The following is a 16,723-nucleotide window of genomic DNA, read 5'->3' as shown; positions in this document are numbered from 1 at the left end:
AGCCTTTTGTGGGTTTCTAGCAACGGGCCAAAGAAGTCATTCAGTGGAGAACATACATGGAGGAGCAGGAGAAAATCAAAGAGGATATGGAAGTGATTGAAGTCAAACAGAAGGAGCACAGAGAAGCTCACAGGAAGCACCTGGACACTTTTATTGGGATGACCTGGAAACAGAAAAATGCTGTATTGTATAGGGCTAAAAAAACTCTCATGGGCAAAAGACCATCGGAAAAGACAATACGGGATAAACCGATAGTCCCTATTATAATAAAAGGTCAGTGTTAAATTGTTTTGTCTTGTGAGCAGCAGTCTTCTTGTCACTGTTTTGTTTTTTTTTGTTTTTGTTTTTTTTTGCTCTGAAACTTAACACCAAACTCATATATTTATTCAGTTAAAGAATCTATACATTCCTCCAATAGAGTAGGTTCCCCCTCCTCCACCATTTGACAGAGGTTACATTGTGTAATTCATTAATGACCAGATGCCTTCTTGAATCTGAGTAGGGGAATGTAGGCCTCTTCTACAATCCTTTTAAAAAGGGCATACGGGTGGCACATCGGGAGGAGTGCCCTCTCAGTATCAGTCCTCCTCCAGCATTCTCTCGGCTATGATCACATCTGCCATTATTACTTGATGGAGCCATAATATGTTGCACTTTGATAAAGCTTAGCTGCATATGTTGGTCTTCGTAGTTGTCAAATATCTATGTGTTATATTACACCCTCTTAAAATATCTGTTATTTACAACCCTTGTTGATCAACCTATAACTTTTATTAACATTTAAATTAACATTGTTACTTAAAGGGAAGGTGTCATGAAATGTATTTATTTTTTTATCATATTTATTTTAGTATGATAATAAAATAAAATTTATTTATTTGTGTTCTACTTTTAACTTTTTTCTTACTTTTACTTCTCTATGGGGGCTGCCATTTTTTTTCTCATCTCTGTATGTGTCGATTAACGACACATACAGAGATGGAATACGGCACATACGTTCCCATAGAGAATGCGAACGGGAGCCGTTCCATTCTCTGCAGCGTACTCCATCTGTGTGGGAACGGCGCATGCACCGCTCCCACACAGACCAAAATGAAGCTCGTTCGCAGAGTGAAATCCGGCGCCATTTTCATGTGGACCGGAAGCCGCTGCCGGACAGTAAGATGACGACTTCCGGCCGAATGTTCAAGGAAGCAAAGGCGCAAGGAATAGGAGCGGAGGCGGCAGCGACGGCGGCAGGAGCAGGTAATTTATGTTTGTGGATGTGATGTGTGTATTATATTCGTGTTATACTGTCTGCTTAGCACTGTATCTAATCCTCCTACACTGTGCAGTCGCTCAGAAAATGGCAGCACACAGTGTAGGAGGTTTGAAGATTCAACCCCCTCCTTCTCCTGGCACTAGCCAGAATAAGGGAGAGGGGATTGTGTGAGGACACTAGAGAGAGTGTGCCTACCCCAAATTTTTCAGCATACATCAATGAGGTTGCTTTACCACATTGACCATGCTGCAATTTTGGGAACTGCTCCCTCTAGTGCCCAGCACATGGAAATGTTATAAATTAGAATCAATTTTATAATATTTCCTGACTTGTGAAAAAATTAAAACAATGTATAATCACTCAAATAATAATAGTTTAACTAAAAACAAAACAAAAAAAATTCTAATGACACATTCCCTTTAAGCTTCACCTGTACATTATAAACAAGTGTATCTGGAGGAGAACAAGGTAATCCACTTAGAGAACCCATCCTAGTCTGACTATCTTGACAGGGAAAGGAAAAACATGTTTAGAGGACTCCTTTAATGCCTAGTCGTTTAGACTGAGGTATATACCCTATACCTATTAATAGTGCAACTGCCTCATACATTATATGTAATAAAAAGAGAAAAAGTGGGTGGCAAAAAAGGAGGAAATATTACTTCCTTGCTCATGTTTTTCAGGTGATGTTGATGGATCAGTTGAAGCCATTCTCGGTGTGCTGGACACCTATGATTCAGATCACGAATGTGAACTGGATTTGGTCCATTTTGGAGTTGGTGACATCAGCGAGAGTGATGTTGCCCTTGCAGAAAGCTTTAACGGTAAGAACTGTTTTGCTCGCGCCACCCATTGTTTTACGCTTATTTTTTTTTGCTTTTTATGTTTATACTTGACGTCTTGGGAGGAGTAAGGGGCTAACTTGGCTGCAACAGGAAGCATGGATCCCAGGGACACTAAAAAATGAGTGTTATAATGAAAATTTGTTAATGCCCTGACGTCCTGGCAAGTCTGTGCTTATACTCAGCAGTCTGAAAAAGCAGAGCTGAAGTGTTAAAGATGGTGGAGAGGCCCTTCATCTATGATTAGAGTGAAGGAAGGTATTGCAGCAGTTTATAGATACTAACTAATGGAGCAAAGCTAGAAAAGCAGCCAAACAATAGACCTAATGTTAGGGCTGTTTACTATATGAGTGATAAGAATTTATTTTGATGGAATTATTTCTTCTTTGTTTTCAGCTTTCATATACGGATTCAATGTTAATGCTAACAAATCCATTCAGCAAATCGCTACCAAAAGTGATATCCCAATCAAACTTTACAAGGTCATCTACCACCTTTTTGATGATTTGAAAGAAGAACTCAGCAGAAGATTACCAGAGTTAACAGAAGAGATTGTAAAAGGTACGTGGAACAAGGATTTAGATGTGCTCCTTTCCTGAAAAAAGAGGGAAAAATACACCCCTCATCCCTATCGTCCATGGCAGAGGGCTACAATAAAGAATATGTCACTCTGGAGGGTCCTGCGCACTCATGCATTACACAGCACATTGATTTCAATAGCCGCAGTTTAACGTTTCGTGCAAGACTTCAGGGAAAAGGAAGACTCTCTTCCTTCAGTAATAACAACTGATCTTGGGGGTTTCTAGCAGCAGATTTTCCCTTGATCATTTTTGTCAGGATACCCTCTTAACGGATGGCCCTTTCGCACACACACACGCACACATGTGTCTTTATGGATCCTATGTATAGTACAAAAATGCAGATGAGATGAAAAAAACTGATCCTATAGTTTCTTATGGAAACAGCTTTATGTCTGGTTATGCAGACGTCTCCCTGAGCGAACCAGAAAAAACGTTGCTTGCTGCGTTTCTTTGTTCGTCAGGCATAACAACTACTTGCTGGACATAACTCCTATATGTGAACCCAGTCTTAGGCAAAAATGTTTCCCTCTGCTAGTTTGTAAAGTCATCCAATCCGTATCGTATGACAAAGAATCACATGCAATATCTAGGGCAAAGGAAAAACGGTGGTGTTATCCATGGCTGATTTCTTTTATTTTTTCTAACCTTTACCTATAAAATGACAGCTAGGATGTGACTGGCAGCTATGATTTTCTTACTGTTCTTATCTGTAGTGTTACATATTACGCATTGTAACGTGACCCCTGTTCTCCCATTCAGTGGATGTGGTTAAAGAGGCTCTGTCACCATATTTTGCAGCCCCTATCTGCTATTGCAGCAGATCGGCGCTGCAATGTAGATTACAGTAACGTTTTTATTTTTAAAAAAACTAGCATTTTTGGCCAAGTTATGACCATTTTTGTAGTTATGCAAATGAGGCTTGCAAAAGTCCAAGTGGGCGTGTTTAAAGTAAAAGTACAACTGGGCGTGTATTATGTGCGTACATCGGGGCGTTTTTAATACTTTCACTAGCTGGGCGTTCTGATGAGAAGTATCATCCACTTCTCTTCAGAACGCCCAGCTTCTGGCAGTGCAGACACAGCCGTGTTCTCGAGAGATCACGCTGTGACGTCACTCACAGGTCCTGCATCGTGTCAGATGAGCGAGGACACATCGGCACCAGAGGCTACAGTTGATTCTGCAGCAGCATCAGCGTTTGCAGGTAAGTAGCTACATCGACTTACCTGCTAACGCCGATGCTGCTGCAGAATCAACTGAAGCCTCTGGTGCCGGTGTCCTCGCTCGTCTGACACGATGCAGGACCTGTGAGTGACGTCACAGCGTGATCTCTCGAGAACACGCTGTGTCTGCACTGCCAGAAGCTGGGCGTTCTGAAGAGAAGTGGATGATACTTCTCATCAGAACGCCCAGCTAGTGAAAGTATTAAACACGCCCCGATGTACGCACATAATACACGCCCAGTTGGACTTTTACTTTAAACACGCCCAGTTGGACTTTTGCAAGCCTCATTTGCATAACTACAAAAATGGTCATAACTTGGCCAAAAATGCTCGTTTTTTAAAAATAAAAACGTTACTGTAATCTACATTGTAGCGCCTATCTGCTGCAATAGCAGATAGGGGTTGCAAAATCTGGTGACAGAGCCTCTTTAAATATTTGACAATACTACAGGTCTACCTGTACCTGTGCATTATCAACGATTTCATGCTAGAGAAAGGATAAACCGCATTGCTGATTACTGGAAGGACAGAGGTGCACTGTTTTTTAGCAAACCTCTCCAGTGGATTTTAATAAATATATATATATTACTTTTTCTTTTTTTTTACAACACAAATGACAGTAATTTGACACAGGTTTTTTATTTTATTTTTTTCAATTCTCTTTGAAGTTCTTTGTGTTGTCTATCTGCTGTAACCATCTAATGTTCTTTCTTAGAAGGCAATACGCTAATTTCCAAGGAGAGGAGAGATTGTGCTACACATTTCAGACCACATAAATACGCTTGATAGTCTTGCGTGGGAATCATTTTAACGGCAGCATGTATAGATTATATCATCTGTTCTCAAGAAGGCGAGTGTGTCAGGAAAATGAACAAACCCCTGGGTTTTTCCCATTAATGATAGAACGGACCTTTTGATGGACATCAAATAAAAGTATATAATAATTTGATAATTGTGAATTATTCTACATTTGCTTTTTCACCACGTTCAAAACCTTATTCAACATTAATAATTAGAAATATGATTGAGGATGTTAAACCTGAAGAATTAATGTTCAGTAGATTATAGTGGTGCCTCAGGTTACAATATTTTCAACGTACCATGATCTTTCCTGGGTCATCACAACCTGAAACCCCTATTCAACATACAATACTGCAGACAATAGCGGTCCATGCGATGGTCTTGAAGATCCACCCAATCGCTGTGGGCATTCCACTAGTTAAATGCCTGTGAATCAGAGCATCCCATTGGGCACTTTATTACTTATGTCCATGCACTGGTTTTTTTTCATAGGTATGATGGTTCTCGGCACCACCAGATGGTAACATTAAAACATTTCTTTTCCTTCCAGGTGAGGCTTCTGTCTTGGCTTTATTTGATGTCTCTGTAGGAAAGAAGACCGTTCAGGTGGCAGGTTGCAGAGTGCAGAAGGGCTTTCTAGATCGGAAGATGAAGTTTAAATTAGTCCGTCACAATAAAGTTCTATGGGAAGGTGAGTTCTAGTGTTTGTTTTTCATTACATCTACTTGTATATGACGACCTGTTCTGAAATTACATCTTCCTCCACAGGATCATTAACTTCTCTTAAGCACCACAAGAACGATGTGCCAACAGTAAAAACGGGGGTGGAGTGCGGCCTGAGTCTGGATCAAGATGTGGACATAAAAGTTGGAGATGACATAGTTTGCTTTGAGGAAAAGACAGTACCTCAAAAAATATCATGGGATCCTGGATTCTGACTTGGGTGTCATTTTATGTGTGTATCTTGTGAACCTTGTACAGTCCTTTTCTTCCAGGTTAGTTTTCCATACTCTGGGTCAGAAAAATTGTGGTAGTATAAGTGACAAAACCAGACACAAATGTCTTCACCATCTTTCAGAATGCAGCAATCCGTTAACTGCCGCAGGTCTGGCTGCTGCAATCCCCAGTGATCAGCGGTGATGAGAAAAGAAGCCAATCTGCAGCAGCTCTCTGCTTCGGCTGAAAGAAATGGGTCCCAACTCCTCCTCATTCTATGAATTCCATATTCCCTATTTGGACATATGGACAACCTTTTTAAGGAGGCTCTGTCACCACATTATAAGTGCCCTATCTTGTACATGATGTGATCGGCGCTGTAATGTAGATTACAGCAGTGTTTTTTTATTTAGAAAAACTATAATTTTTGACAGTTATGACCTATTTTAGATTTATGCTAATGAGTTTCTCAATGGACAACTGGGAGTGTTTTACTATATGACCAACTGGGCGTTGTACAGAGGAGTGTATGACGCTGACCAATCAGTGACCAATCAGCATCATACACTTCTCTCCATTCATTTACACTGCACATAGCGATATAGCTATATCGCTATCTGCAGCCTCTTACACACACTATAACGTTACTCAAGTGTCCTGACAGTGAATTTACATTACCTCCAGCCAGGACGTGATGTGTATTCAGAATCCTGACCACTTCTGTAGCGTTTGTGTGAGACCACAGCACAGCGAGATCTCGCTGTAAATTACAGTTTACAGCGTAATCTCGCGAGACTACGCCTGATGGGCTGTAAATCACAGAGAAGTGCCAGGATTCTGAATACACATGACGTCCTGGCTGGAGGTAATGTATATTCATTGTCAGGACACTGCAGTAATGTTATAGTGTGTTTATGTGGCTGCACATAGCGATATAGCTATATCGCTATGTGCGGTGTAAATGAATGGAGAGAAGTGCATGACGCTGACTGGTCACTGATTGGTCAGCTACATACACTCCTCTGTACAACGCCCACTTGGCCATATAGTAAAACACGCCCAGTTGCCCATTGAGAAACTCATTAGCATAAAGCTAATATAGGTCATAACGCCGTCAAAAATGATAGTTTTTCTAAATAAAAAACACTGTTGTAATCTACATTGCAGCGCCAATCACATCATGTACAAGATAGGGCACTTATAATCTGGTGACAGAGCCTCTTTAAAACATTAATGCATCCACCCTGCCACCTTCCTGTGTGTATTTTTTTTTTTTTGTGTCCTTGAGGATTCTCTTTAGTAACCAGTGATCCTAAAATAGCTCATGTCTCACATGAGAGAATTTACCTGCAATACTATATGGTATGTATGACGAAGACCTTATAAGTCATACCTGTCTGCCTTTTATGTCCACAGTGAAATCTTACCGTTCTCCCATTTCTTCAGTATTGCAGTTGGTTTGGATAAACATGAGACCCCTTTCTGGCATTACATTTGTGTATGAAATGGTAATATTTGCTCTCAATTTGCATCTTTTTGTTGAACTGCAAACGCATCACGGTTTTGTCTTTCAGATTTTTATATTTTTGTAAAAAAAAAAACACTTAAATTAAGATTTGAGTCTATTAAAATATTTCTAGCTCCTGTGTTTTTAAGTTATACTGCTTGTCTCTTCTTTATCAAAGTGATGTGGTAACAGTGGGTGGAATATGCGGCCATGAAAATGAAAGAGTTGTGCTTTTAACCATTTGCAGACCGGACCGCCCATAGACTATAAACGTCCGGACGGTCTGCACTTAACTCTGCAAGGACGTTCCAGAGCGTCCTGCAGAGTTAGCTGGTTTGCCGATCCCTGGTGGCATTTAGCTCTGTTTCTTTCACAGTATTTTGCATCAGTATTTGTAAGCCAAAACTAGGAGCGGATTCGTAACATGGAAGAGGTATAAATCTTTACATTATTCTTTTGTGTAGATTCCACTGCTGCTTTTGGCTTCCAAATAATGAAGCAAATACTGCCATGTGAATTAGGCCATACATGCTGCGGATTTTGGTTCGAAGAAGGGCTACTAAAGTGAAAAATCGAATGGGGACTTCCATGATCACATTCAGGCTTTATTTAGCTTGAAAAAAAAAAACACGGCTTAGGGTGTATTTACATCACATTGCCGCATGTCTAAAAATTGCACCCAAAAATAGAATTAATTCTTACTGGTAATTTCTTTCTGAATCCTCCCTGACAGCACTCATGTCCAGAATATAATCCTGTCATCTAGAATTCTTAGGTAAGGCTAATAGATAGGGACTGGATCTGGCCTATTCTTCTAGCAGAGGTGATGGCTACCAGGAAAGCAGTTTTCCAAGAAAGTCTTCTCAGGTCTAGTCGAGATAGTGGTTCAAATCGAGTTTTAGAAAGACCACTGAGGAAAATCTTCAGACCCCAAGCAGTCAAATTGTGAATCCTGGGAGACAGTCCTGGTCAAAAAAAAGAACTTGATGCAGATATCTGTGCTTTCAAGGTGCTTTGTCTAGGCCAGACTGTAGGAAATCTAAAATCTTTGCAATGTTAGGGTGAAAAGGAGCTGGTTGATTACTGTCACACCAATCTAAAAAAAAGTCTTCCCGACCTTCAGGTAGATGGCTCTAGTAACAGATTTTCTGCTGGCAGGGAGACTTTTTCATATCAGAACAGCCTCTGGCCTTCAAAATTCTCTTCAGAAGTCATGCTGCCAGACTGTTGATGGGAATTTGAATGATGAATAGGTCCCTGGTGGAGACGGACGTGAGACAATGGGAGATGCAGGGGACCCCTCAATTTTAGGTTATCAGGCCAAACCAACTGTTTTGGCTAATGAGGGGTCACTAGGATCAGTGTGACATATGCCAGTTGATAATCCCAACGATGAGCTAGAGCATCCATTCCTATAGAAGAATCCCTTGGATTGAGAGAATAAAAGATCAGTACTTTGTGGTTGGACTGGGAAGCAATTATGGTATTTGATTAATTTGTTCAAGGGTTGTAAAATTTACTATTGTTCTGTAGGAGCCATTTGGCTTCTTTACCAGAAATAGATTTGAGTAATGGCTCTGGAACAATAACTTGGAGATGGAGAATATCTTGAAGGTTTGCCTGAAGTTCCTCTTAAAGAACAGGACTGGGAATCCTCATGACAACAAGCCTGGAAGGGGGATAAGGAGAATTCCAGTTTGTACCCATGACTGATGGTATTTAGAATCCATTGGTTTGAGAATATCACTCCCAACTCTGCCCAGTAGCTCGAGATTTATAGACTGTGTTCCAGAAAATGGCAGCGGCATTCTCTCACACAGTAAGGCTGGGTTCACACTACCTATTTTCAGACGTAAACGAGGCGTATTATGCCTCGTTTTACGTCTGAAAATAGGGCTCCAATACGTCGGCAAACATCTGCCCATTCATTTGAATGGGTTTGCCGACGTATTGTGCAGACGACCTGTAATTTACGCGTCGTCGCTTGACAGCTGTCAAACGACGCGTAAATGGACTGCCTCGGCAAAGAAGTGCAGGGCACTTCTTTGCCACGTAATTTGAGCTGTTCTTCATTGAACTCAATGAAGCACAGCTCAAGATTTACGAGCGTCTCAGACGGCTCGCAAAATTCGAGGAGGAGCATTTACGTGTGAAACGAGGCAGCTGTTTTCTCTTGAAAACAGTCTGTCTTTTCACACGTAAATGACAGCTAGCGTGTGCACATACCCTAACCGGTAAATGCAACTCACAGCGATTCCATAGGACTGCCAGGTAAACTGGAAGCCCAGAACCACGTGAGCAACTTACCTCACAATGCTGCAATGTAAGTGCGCGCTCGTGTTCCAAAGACGGGAAATACCAGGGGGGACTGCACGCTCTGGCCACCTGATGGGGGAGAGGGTGGATGGAAACCAAAGCACATCTTTTCTGCATCCAACATTACCTGGAATGCTTGTGGAAGGGACAATAGATCTGACCAGCAGATGCAGTAACAGGAGAAAAGAGCACATTGATCAACTCCTACTGCCCGGTAAGAAAACCGGAAAAAAAAACAAAAACCTTTCAGCTGAACCTTCACCAGCCAGGTCTAACCTCTGTCATTCTGGGACAGGAAAACATTGTTATGGTGGGGGAAGTGGAGCCTTTTTAACCGTTTCCTCAATAATTAGACAATGTCAATCTCCTGTATGCGGTCACAGAGAAAGATTGGGAAAAATGGATGTGGTTTTTAGATGCACGGGACAAGCCACACCATGTAAATACACCCTTAAAAGGTGACATAGTTAGGGTATGTGCACACGCTAGCTGTCATTTACGTGTGAAAAGGCAGACTGTTTTCAGGAGAAAACAGCTGCCTCGTTTCACACGTAAATGCTCCTCGCATTTTGCGAGCCGTCTGAGACGCTCGTAAATCTTGAGCTGTGCTTCATTGAGTTCAATGAAGAACAGCTCAAATTACGTGGCAAAGAAGTGTCCTGCACTTCTTTGCCGAGGCAGTCCATTTACGCGTCGTCGTTTGACAGCTGTCAAAACGACGACGCGTAAATTACAGGTCGTCTGCACAATACGTCGGCAAACCCATTCAAATGAATGGGCAGATGTTTGCCGACATATTGGAGCCCTATTTTCAGACGTAAAACGAGGCATAATACGCCTCGTTTACGTCTGAAAATAGGTTGTGTGAACCCAGCCTAAGGCTTCATGCACACGCTGGTTGCGATTTTGCAGTCTGCAAAACCATGGATTAGTTTGTCCATTTGAACGCAAAAAAAAAACTTTCACTAGTTTAACCCCTTAAGGACGCAGCCTAGTTTTGGCCTTAAGGCTCAGAGCCCATTTTTCAAATCTGACATATTTCACTTTATGTGGTAATAACGTCGGAATGCTTAAACCTATCCAAGCGATTCTGAGATTGTTTTCTCGTGACACATTGGGCTTGATGTTCGTGGTAAAATTTGGTCGATATATTCAGTGTTTATTGGTGAAAAATTGCAAAATTTAGAGAAAATTTGGAAAAAATAGCATTTTTCAGAATTTTAATGCATCTGCTTGTAAAACAGACGGTTATACCACCCAAAATAGTTACTAGTTCACATTTCCCATATGTCTACTTTAGATTGGCATCGTTTTTTGAACATTCTTTTAATTTCTTGGACATTACAAGGCTTAGAACCTAAACAGCAATTTCTCATATTTTTAAGAAAATTTCAAAAGCCTTTTTTTAAGGTACTTCTTCAGTTCTCAAGAGGCTTTGAGGGGCCTATGTATTAGAAACCCTGATAAAACACCCCATTTTAAAAACTAGACCCCTCAAAGTATTCAAAACAGCATTTAGAACGTTTTTTAACCCTTCAGGCATTTCACAAGAATTAAAGCAAAGTGGAGGTGAAATTTGCAAATTTCATTTTTCTTGCTGAATTTCAATTTTATTCATTTTTTTTTCTGTAACACCGAAGCTTTTACCAGAGAAACACTACTAAATATGTATTGTCCAGATTCTGCAGTTTTTAGAAATGTCCCACATGTGGCTCTACTGCGCTCGTGGACTAAAACACAAGCCCTAGAAGCAAAGAAGCACCTAGTGCATTTTGAGTCCTCTTTTTTATTAGAATATATTTTAGGCAGCATGCCAGGTTTGAAGAGGTGTTGAGGTGCCAAAACAGTAGGAATCCCCGAATAGTGACCCCATTTGGGAAACTACACCCCTCAAGGAATTCATTTCTGGTTGTTGTTACCATTTTGACTGCACAGTTTTTTCACAGCACCTATTTGAATTGGGCTGTGAAATTAAAAAAATTTAATTTTTTCCAATAAGATGTCATTTGTGATCAAAATTTATTATTTTCACAGGGAACAAAATACCCCATTTTGTTGCCCAATTTGTCCTTAGTGCGGTAATACCCCATTTGTGGTGATAAACTGCCGTTTGGTCCCATGGGAGGGCTCAGAATGAAAGGAGCGCTATGTGTTCTTTGGAGTGCAGATTTTGCTGGTTTGGTTTTCGGGTGCCATGTTGCATTTGCAGAGCCCCAGAGGTATCAAAGCAATGGAAACCCACAGAAGTGACCCCATTTTGGAAACTACACCCCTCAAGGAATTCATTTATGGTTGTTGTTACCATTTTGACCGCACAGTTTTTTCACAGCACCTATTTGAATTGGGCTGTGAAATGAAAAAAAATACATTTTTTCCAATAAGATGTCATTTGTGATCAAAATTTATTATTTTCACAGGGAACAAAATACCCCATTTTGTTGCCCAATTTCTCCTGAGTGCAGCAATACCCCATTTGTGGCGATAAACTGCAGTTTGGGCCCATGGGAGGCCTCAGAAGGGAAGTAGCGCTGTGTGTTCTTTGGAGTGCAGATTTTGCTGGATTGGTTTTCGGGTGCCATCTCGCATTTGCAGAGCCCCAGAGGTATCAAAGCAATGGAAACCCACCAGAACTGACCCCATTTTGGAAACTACACCCCTCAAGGAATTCATTTATGGGTGTTGTGACCATTTAGACCCCATAGTTTCTTCACAGAACTTATTTGAATTGGGCTGGGAATTTAAAAAAATTATATTTTTTCCAATAATATGTCGTTTTAGCTCAAAAATTCTTATTTTCACAAGAAATAAAATACCCCATTTTGTTGCGCAATTTGTCCTGAGTGCATCAATACCCCATTTGTGGTGATAAACTGCCGTTTGGGCCCATGGGAGGGCTCAGAACGAAAGGACCACCATTTGGCCACCTGGGGATTTTCTCGTGCAAAGTCATGTGTGCAGAAGCCCCAGTACAGTTGAAACCCGCAAGAAGTGACCCCGTTGTAAAAACTACACCCTTAAGGCATTCATCTAGAGGTGTAGTGAGCATTTTGACCGGAGAGATACACCCCATAAACTGTAATGTGGGTTCTCCCGGGTATGGCAATACCCTCAATGTGGCTGTTATCAGCTGCTTGGGCACACAGCAGGGCTCAGAAGGGAAAGATAAGGGGGGGATAAGCTGTGCGGAGTACATCAGGGTAAGTAGAATTGGGGTAAATTATAAAACAAGGGATGTATGATAAATTTTAAAACACTCTTTCATACAGAGCTCTGTTTTTTCGGGACACGTGTCACATTGATATATTGTGTCCTCTCTTATCCCCCTCTTATAGCAGACTTTGCACCTCTTTTGACTTTTTCCCTTCTTGCCAGTTTGGGGAACTTCTCCTGGAAAGTGTTGCCCTGGTACGATGCGTGTGGCCTCGCTTCCAGAAGTACTGGGTGCCCCCCCGTTCCTGGTCCCTAAAGATTAGGTTCTTGATAATCACCTCTTGAAATTCCAGTAAAGTTCCCCTCTGGCCTGTACATCGACGTAGCATGTACGCATTGTACAATGCCATCTGTATGATGTGCCTGGCCAGCTTCTTATACCACACCGCATGGCGCTGTAGGGCTTCAGGACTTGATCTGACAAGTCCACCCCTCCCATGTACCTATTGTAGTCCAGGATGCAGTCTGGTTTAGGGGTCTCTGTACTGGTACCTCGTACAGGTACATGGGTACTGGTGTGATATCTCTCTTGTCCTTGACACACAATATGTTGCTGCTAGAATGTGCCCTGCAGAGTCTTAGGGAGGCCTCTCAGATTTCTTCTAGCAGTGCCGCATGCCACAGGACTGGAAGCGAGGCAGTTGAAGAGTGGGACGCCGGTATAAAAATTATCCAGGTAGAGGTGGTGACCCTGGTCCAGCAGTGGGTGCACCAAATTCCACACAATTTTTGCATTAACTCACAATTCTGGGGGCTGAGCACTGGTGTCCTTCCCTTCATATATCCTAAACCTGTATGTATACCCTGATGCACTCTCGCACAGCTTATACATCTTCACGCCATACCTTGCCTTCTTACCCGGCAGGTACTCGCGGAATTGAACCCTCCCTTTAAAATCCACCAAGGACTCATCAATAGAAATACACTTCTCGGGGGTGTATGCTTGGGAAAACCAGGCACTGAAACGGTCTAATAGGGGTCTCCATTTATACAAACGGTCAAAACTGGGGTCATCTCGGGGTGCGCACGGCTCATTATCAGTATAATGTAAGAAGCGAAGTATTGCCTCATTTATTAATTTTTTTAGGTTCCAGTTCAGTTCTGAAGTTGATTTGAGGGGCCCATATATTAGAAACCCCTATCAAACACCCCATTTTAGAAACTAGACCCCTCAAAGTATTCACAACAGCATTTAGAAAGTTTATGAACCCTTTAGGTGTTTCACAGGAATTTAGATCAAAGTAGAGGTGAAATTAAAAAAAATTTTTTGTCAGAAAATCCTCTTTATACCATTTTTTTTATAACACAAAAGGTTTTACCAGAGAAACGCAACTTAATACTTATTGCCCAGATTCTGCAGTTTTGAGAAATATCTCACATGTGGTCCTAGTGCGGTAATGGACTGAAGCACCGGCCTCAGACGCAAAGGAGCACCTAGTGGATTTTGAGGCCTCTTTTTTTATTAGGCACCATGTCCGGTTTGAAGAGGTCTTGTGGTGCCAAAACAGTGGGAAAACCCCCAAAAGTGACCCCATTTTGAAAACTAGACCCCTTGAGGAATCCATTGTAGTTTTCTTGGGGTGCATGCGACTTTTTGATCAGTTTTTATTCTATTTTTAGGTGGCGTGGTGACTAAAAAACAGCAATTCTACTATTGTTTTTTTTAATCTATTTTTTTTACAGCGTTCACCGTGCGCTATAAATGACACATTCACTTTATTCTGCGTGGCGATACGATTACGTCGATACCAGATGTTTATAGTTTTTTTTTTATGTCTTATGGCGTTTGCACAATAAAATAAGTTTTGTAAACAATCATTCACTTTTTGTGTTACCTTATTCTAAGAGCCAGAACGTTTTTATTTTTCCATCAATAAAGCCGTGCGAGGACTTATTTTTTGCGTAACGAACTGTAGTTTCGATCAGGACCATTTTTCGGTACATGCGACTTTTTGATCTCTTTTTATTCAATTTTTTGGGAGGTGAAGTGACCAAACAATTGTGATTCTGGTACGGTTTATTATTTTCTTTTACGGCGTTCACCGCGCGGGATAAATAACTAAATAATTTTGTAGTTCAGGCCGTTACGGCCGCGGCGATACCAATTATGTATAGTTTATTTGTTTGTTTATATATTTTTATTAATAATAAAAGGACTGATAAGGGAAAAGGGGGGATTTTTACTTTTAAAACTTTTATTTTCTTATTTTTACACATCTTTTTTTAACTTTATTACTTTGTCCCACTAGGGGACTTGAGGGCAGGAGGCCCTGATCGCAATTCTAATACACTGCACTACATGCGTAGTGCAGTGTATTAGAACTGTCAGCTACTCACTGACAGCAAGCATAGTGGGTCCTGACTTCGTCAGGACCCACTAGGCTTCCGTCGATGGCAGAGCCGGACGCCATTGTTTGGTGTCCGGTTGCCATAGCCACCATCGCCAGCCGCTATCGCGTAGCAGGCTGGCAATTGTAGCTTAACCCCTAAAAAGCCGTGATCACTATTGAACACTGCTTTTAAGGGGTTAATCAGCGGGGACACAGCGATCAGTCCCCGCTGTAGGAGCCGTGACAGCTGCTGAACAAGACAGCAGCTGTCACAGCTCCTGCATGTGTCGGGAGGACGGCCGAAATGGCCGTTATCCCCGCGACGTAATAATCCGTTGCTGAGCGCTAACGATACAGTTAGCGCGACAGATTATTACGTCGCTGAGCGCGAAGGGGTTAATGAAGCCGCAGATCCGGACTATAAAATGACTTGTCCCGAGATCGTAATCCGGATTTGCAGCCCCAGCACGGATCTGTGAAAACCAGTTGTGTGCAGGGAGCCGTAGAAATGAATGGTTCCATAATGTAAAAAAAAGATAGATTTCAGACACAAACGCAATAGTGTGCACAAGGTATATATATATATATATATATATATATATATATATATATATATATATATATATATATATAGTCAGCACAGAGATTTGTTCCTACCTAGAGCAAACTAGAAGGGGATCTTTACTGTAAGAGCAGTGAGATTATCTAACGGCCAGAGGAAGGTGTGATGGTGAATTCACGGACAGATTTTAAAAAGCAGCATGAGGTTTTTTGAAACATGCTAGACTACATGTACTAGATATAGCTCATTGACCCATGAAGAGTAATATTGTATTTTGTACACTATCACTTAAGATGTAAAACACAAATATTAAGTGTTGGGGCAGATTTCTATCAGTAGGAACAGATCATTTGCATCATTGACTATAAAATCATTTAGTAATAATTCTATATCGGACCAGAATAAGAGGTGTAGCACAGCACTGATAACTCATTCACTCATTTCCAGGACGGCTAACAGTGCCAATCTCACCCATGGATTATGTACGGTATTGCATCTCCACCCCCTTCACTAAAACTAGAAAGCGATCTTACAGGGCACGATTTCTCCAGAATAAAATTGTAATGAGCAATTTTGCAGATTTCTCTATAGAAAATGTTCAGACAGATATAAAGTGAAATACAAAAGGGGAAGATTTGTGAAGACTGGCATTTTATACCCCAGTCTCAAATAGTGTGCTGGAGTAAGATTTGCCTTGAGTCGCACACAAATTCGGTGCATCTCTCTAGCCATCCATGCGCCTGAAAGGGAAATCTATGCCAGTTAGAAGCTGGCATAGTTTACCGCTGTTATAATACATCTTTTGGGCTGCGACAGACCACACCCTCTCTGGAAAAGCGGCAGAGGCAGCATAAAAAAAAAAAAAAGTTGCAAGCGTTGCAAAATTTAAAGAGACTGTCACCAGATTATAAATGCCCTATCTACTACATAATCTGATCTTCGCTGTAATGTAGATGATCGTTTTTCAAAATAAAAACCACTTATTTTTGAGCAAGTTATGAACAATTTTAGATTTATGCGAATTCGTTTCTTAATGACTAACTGGGCGTGTTTTTACTTTTTACCAACTGGGCGTTGTACAGGAGTCTATGACGCTGACCAATCAGTGACCAATCAGTGTCCTACACTTCTCATTGTTGCAGCCCAGCTTCTTTCAC

General features: G+C 41.3%; 1 protein-coding gene across 3 annotated transcripts in view; it reads left to right on the top strand.

Moving 5' to 3' along the window:
- MTIF2 (mitochondrial translational initiation factor 2) overlaps nt 1-6,004 on the top strand; it is a 34,348-nt gene extending 28,344 nt beyond the window's left edge. For 2 of the 3 annotated variants that reach the window (XM_075863036.1, XM_075863035.1), the window contains exons 10-14: nt 21-273; nt 1,945-2,085; nt 2,500-2,664; nt 5,256-5,396; nt 5,474-6,004. In XM_075863036.1, coding sequence (XP_075719151.1) covers nt 21-273; nt 1,945-2,085; nt 2,500-2,664; nt 5,256-5,396; nt 5,474-5,643 — 870 coding nt within the window. In that variant the 3' untranslated portion in view covers nt 5,644-6,004. The remainder of the gene's footprint in view (nt 1-20; nt 274-1,944; nt 2,086-2,499; nt 2,665-5,255; nt 5,397-5,473) is intronic. The other variant, XR_012883245.1, reaches the window with a different exon arrangement.
- Nucleotides 6,005-16,723: the final 10,719 nt, after the last annotated feature.

Source organism: Rhinoderma darwinii, chromosome 4 (genome assembly GCF_050947455.1).
Source record: "Rhinoderma darwinii isolate aRhiDar2 chromosome 4, aRhiDar2.hap1, whole genome shotgun sequence".
In the NCBI taxonomy this organism is placed as follows: domain Eukaryota; kingdom Metazoa; phylum Chordata; class Amphibia; order Anura; family Rhinodermatidae; genus Rhinoderma; species Rhinoderma darwinii.
The sequence above is the reverse complement of the archived record's forward strand: the minus strand, read 5'-3'. Positions and strand labels throughout refer to the sequence as shown.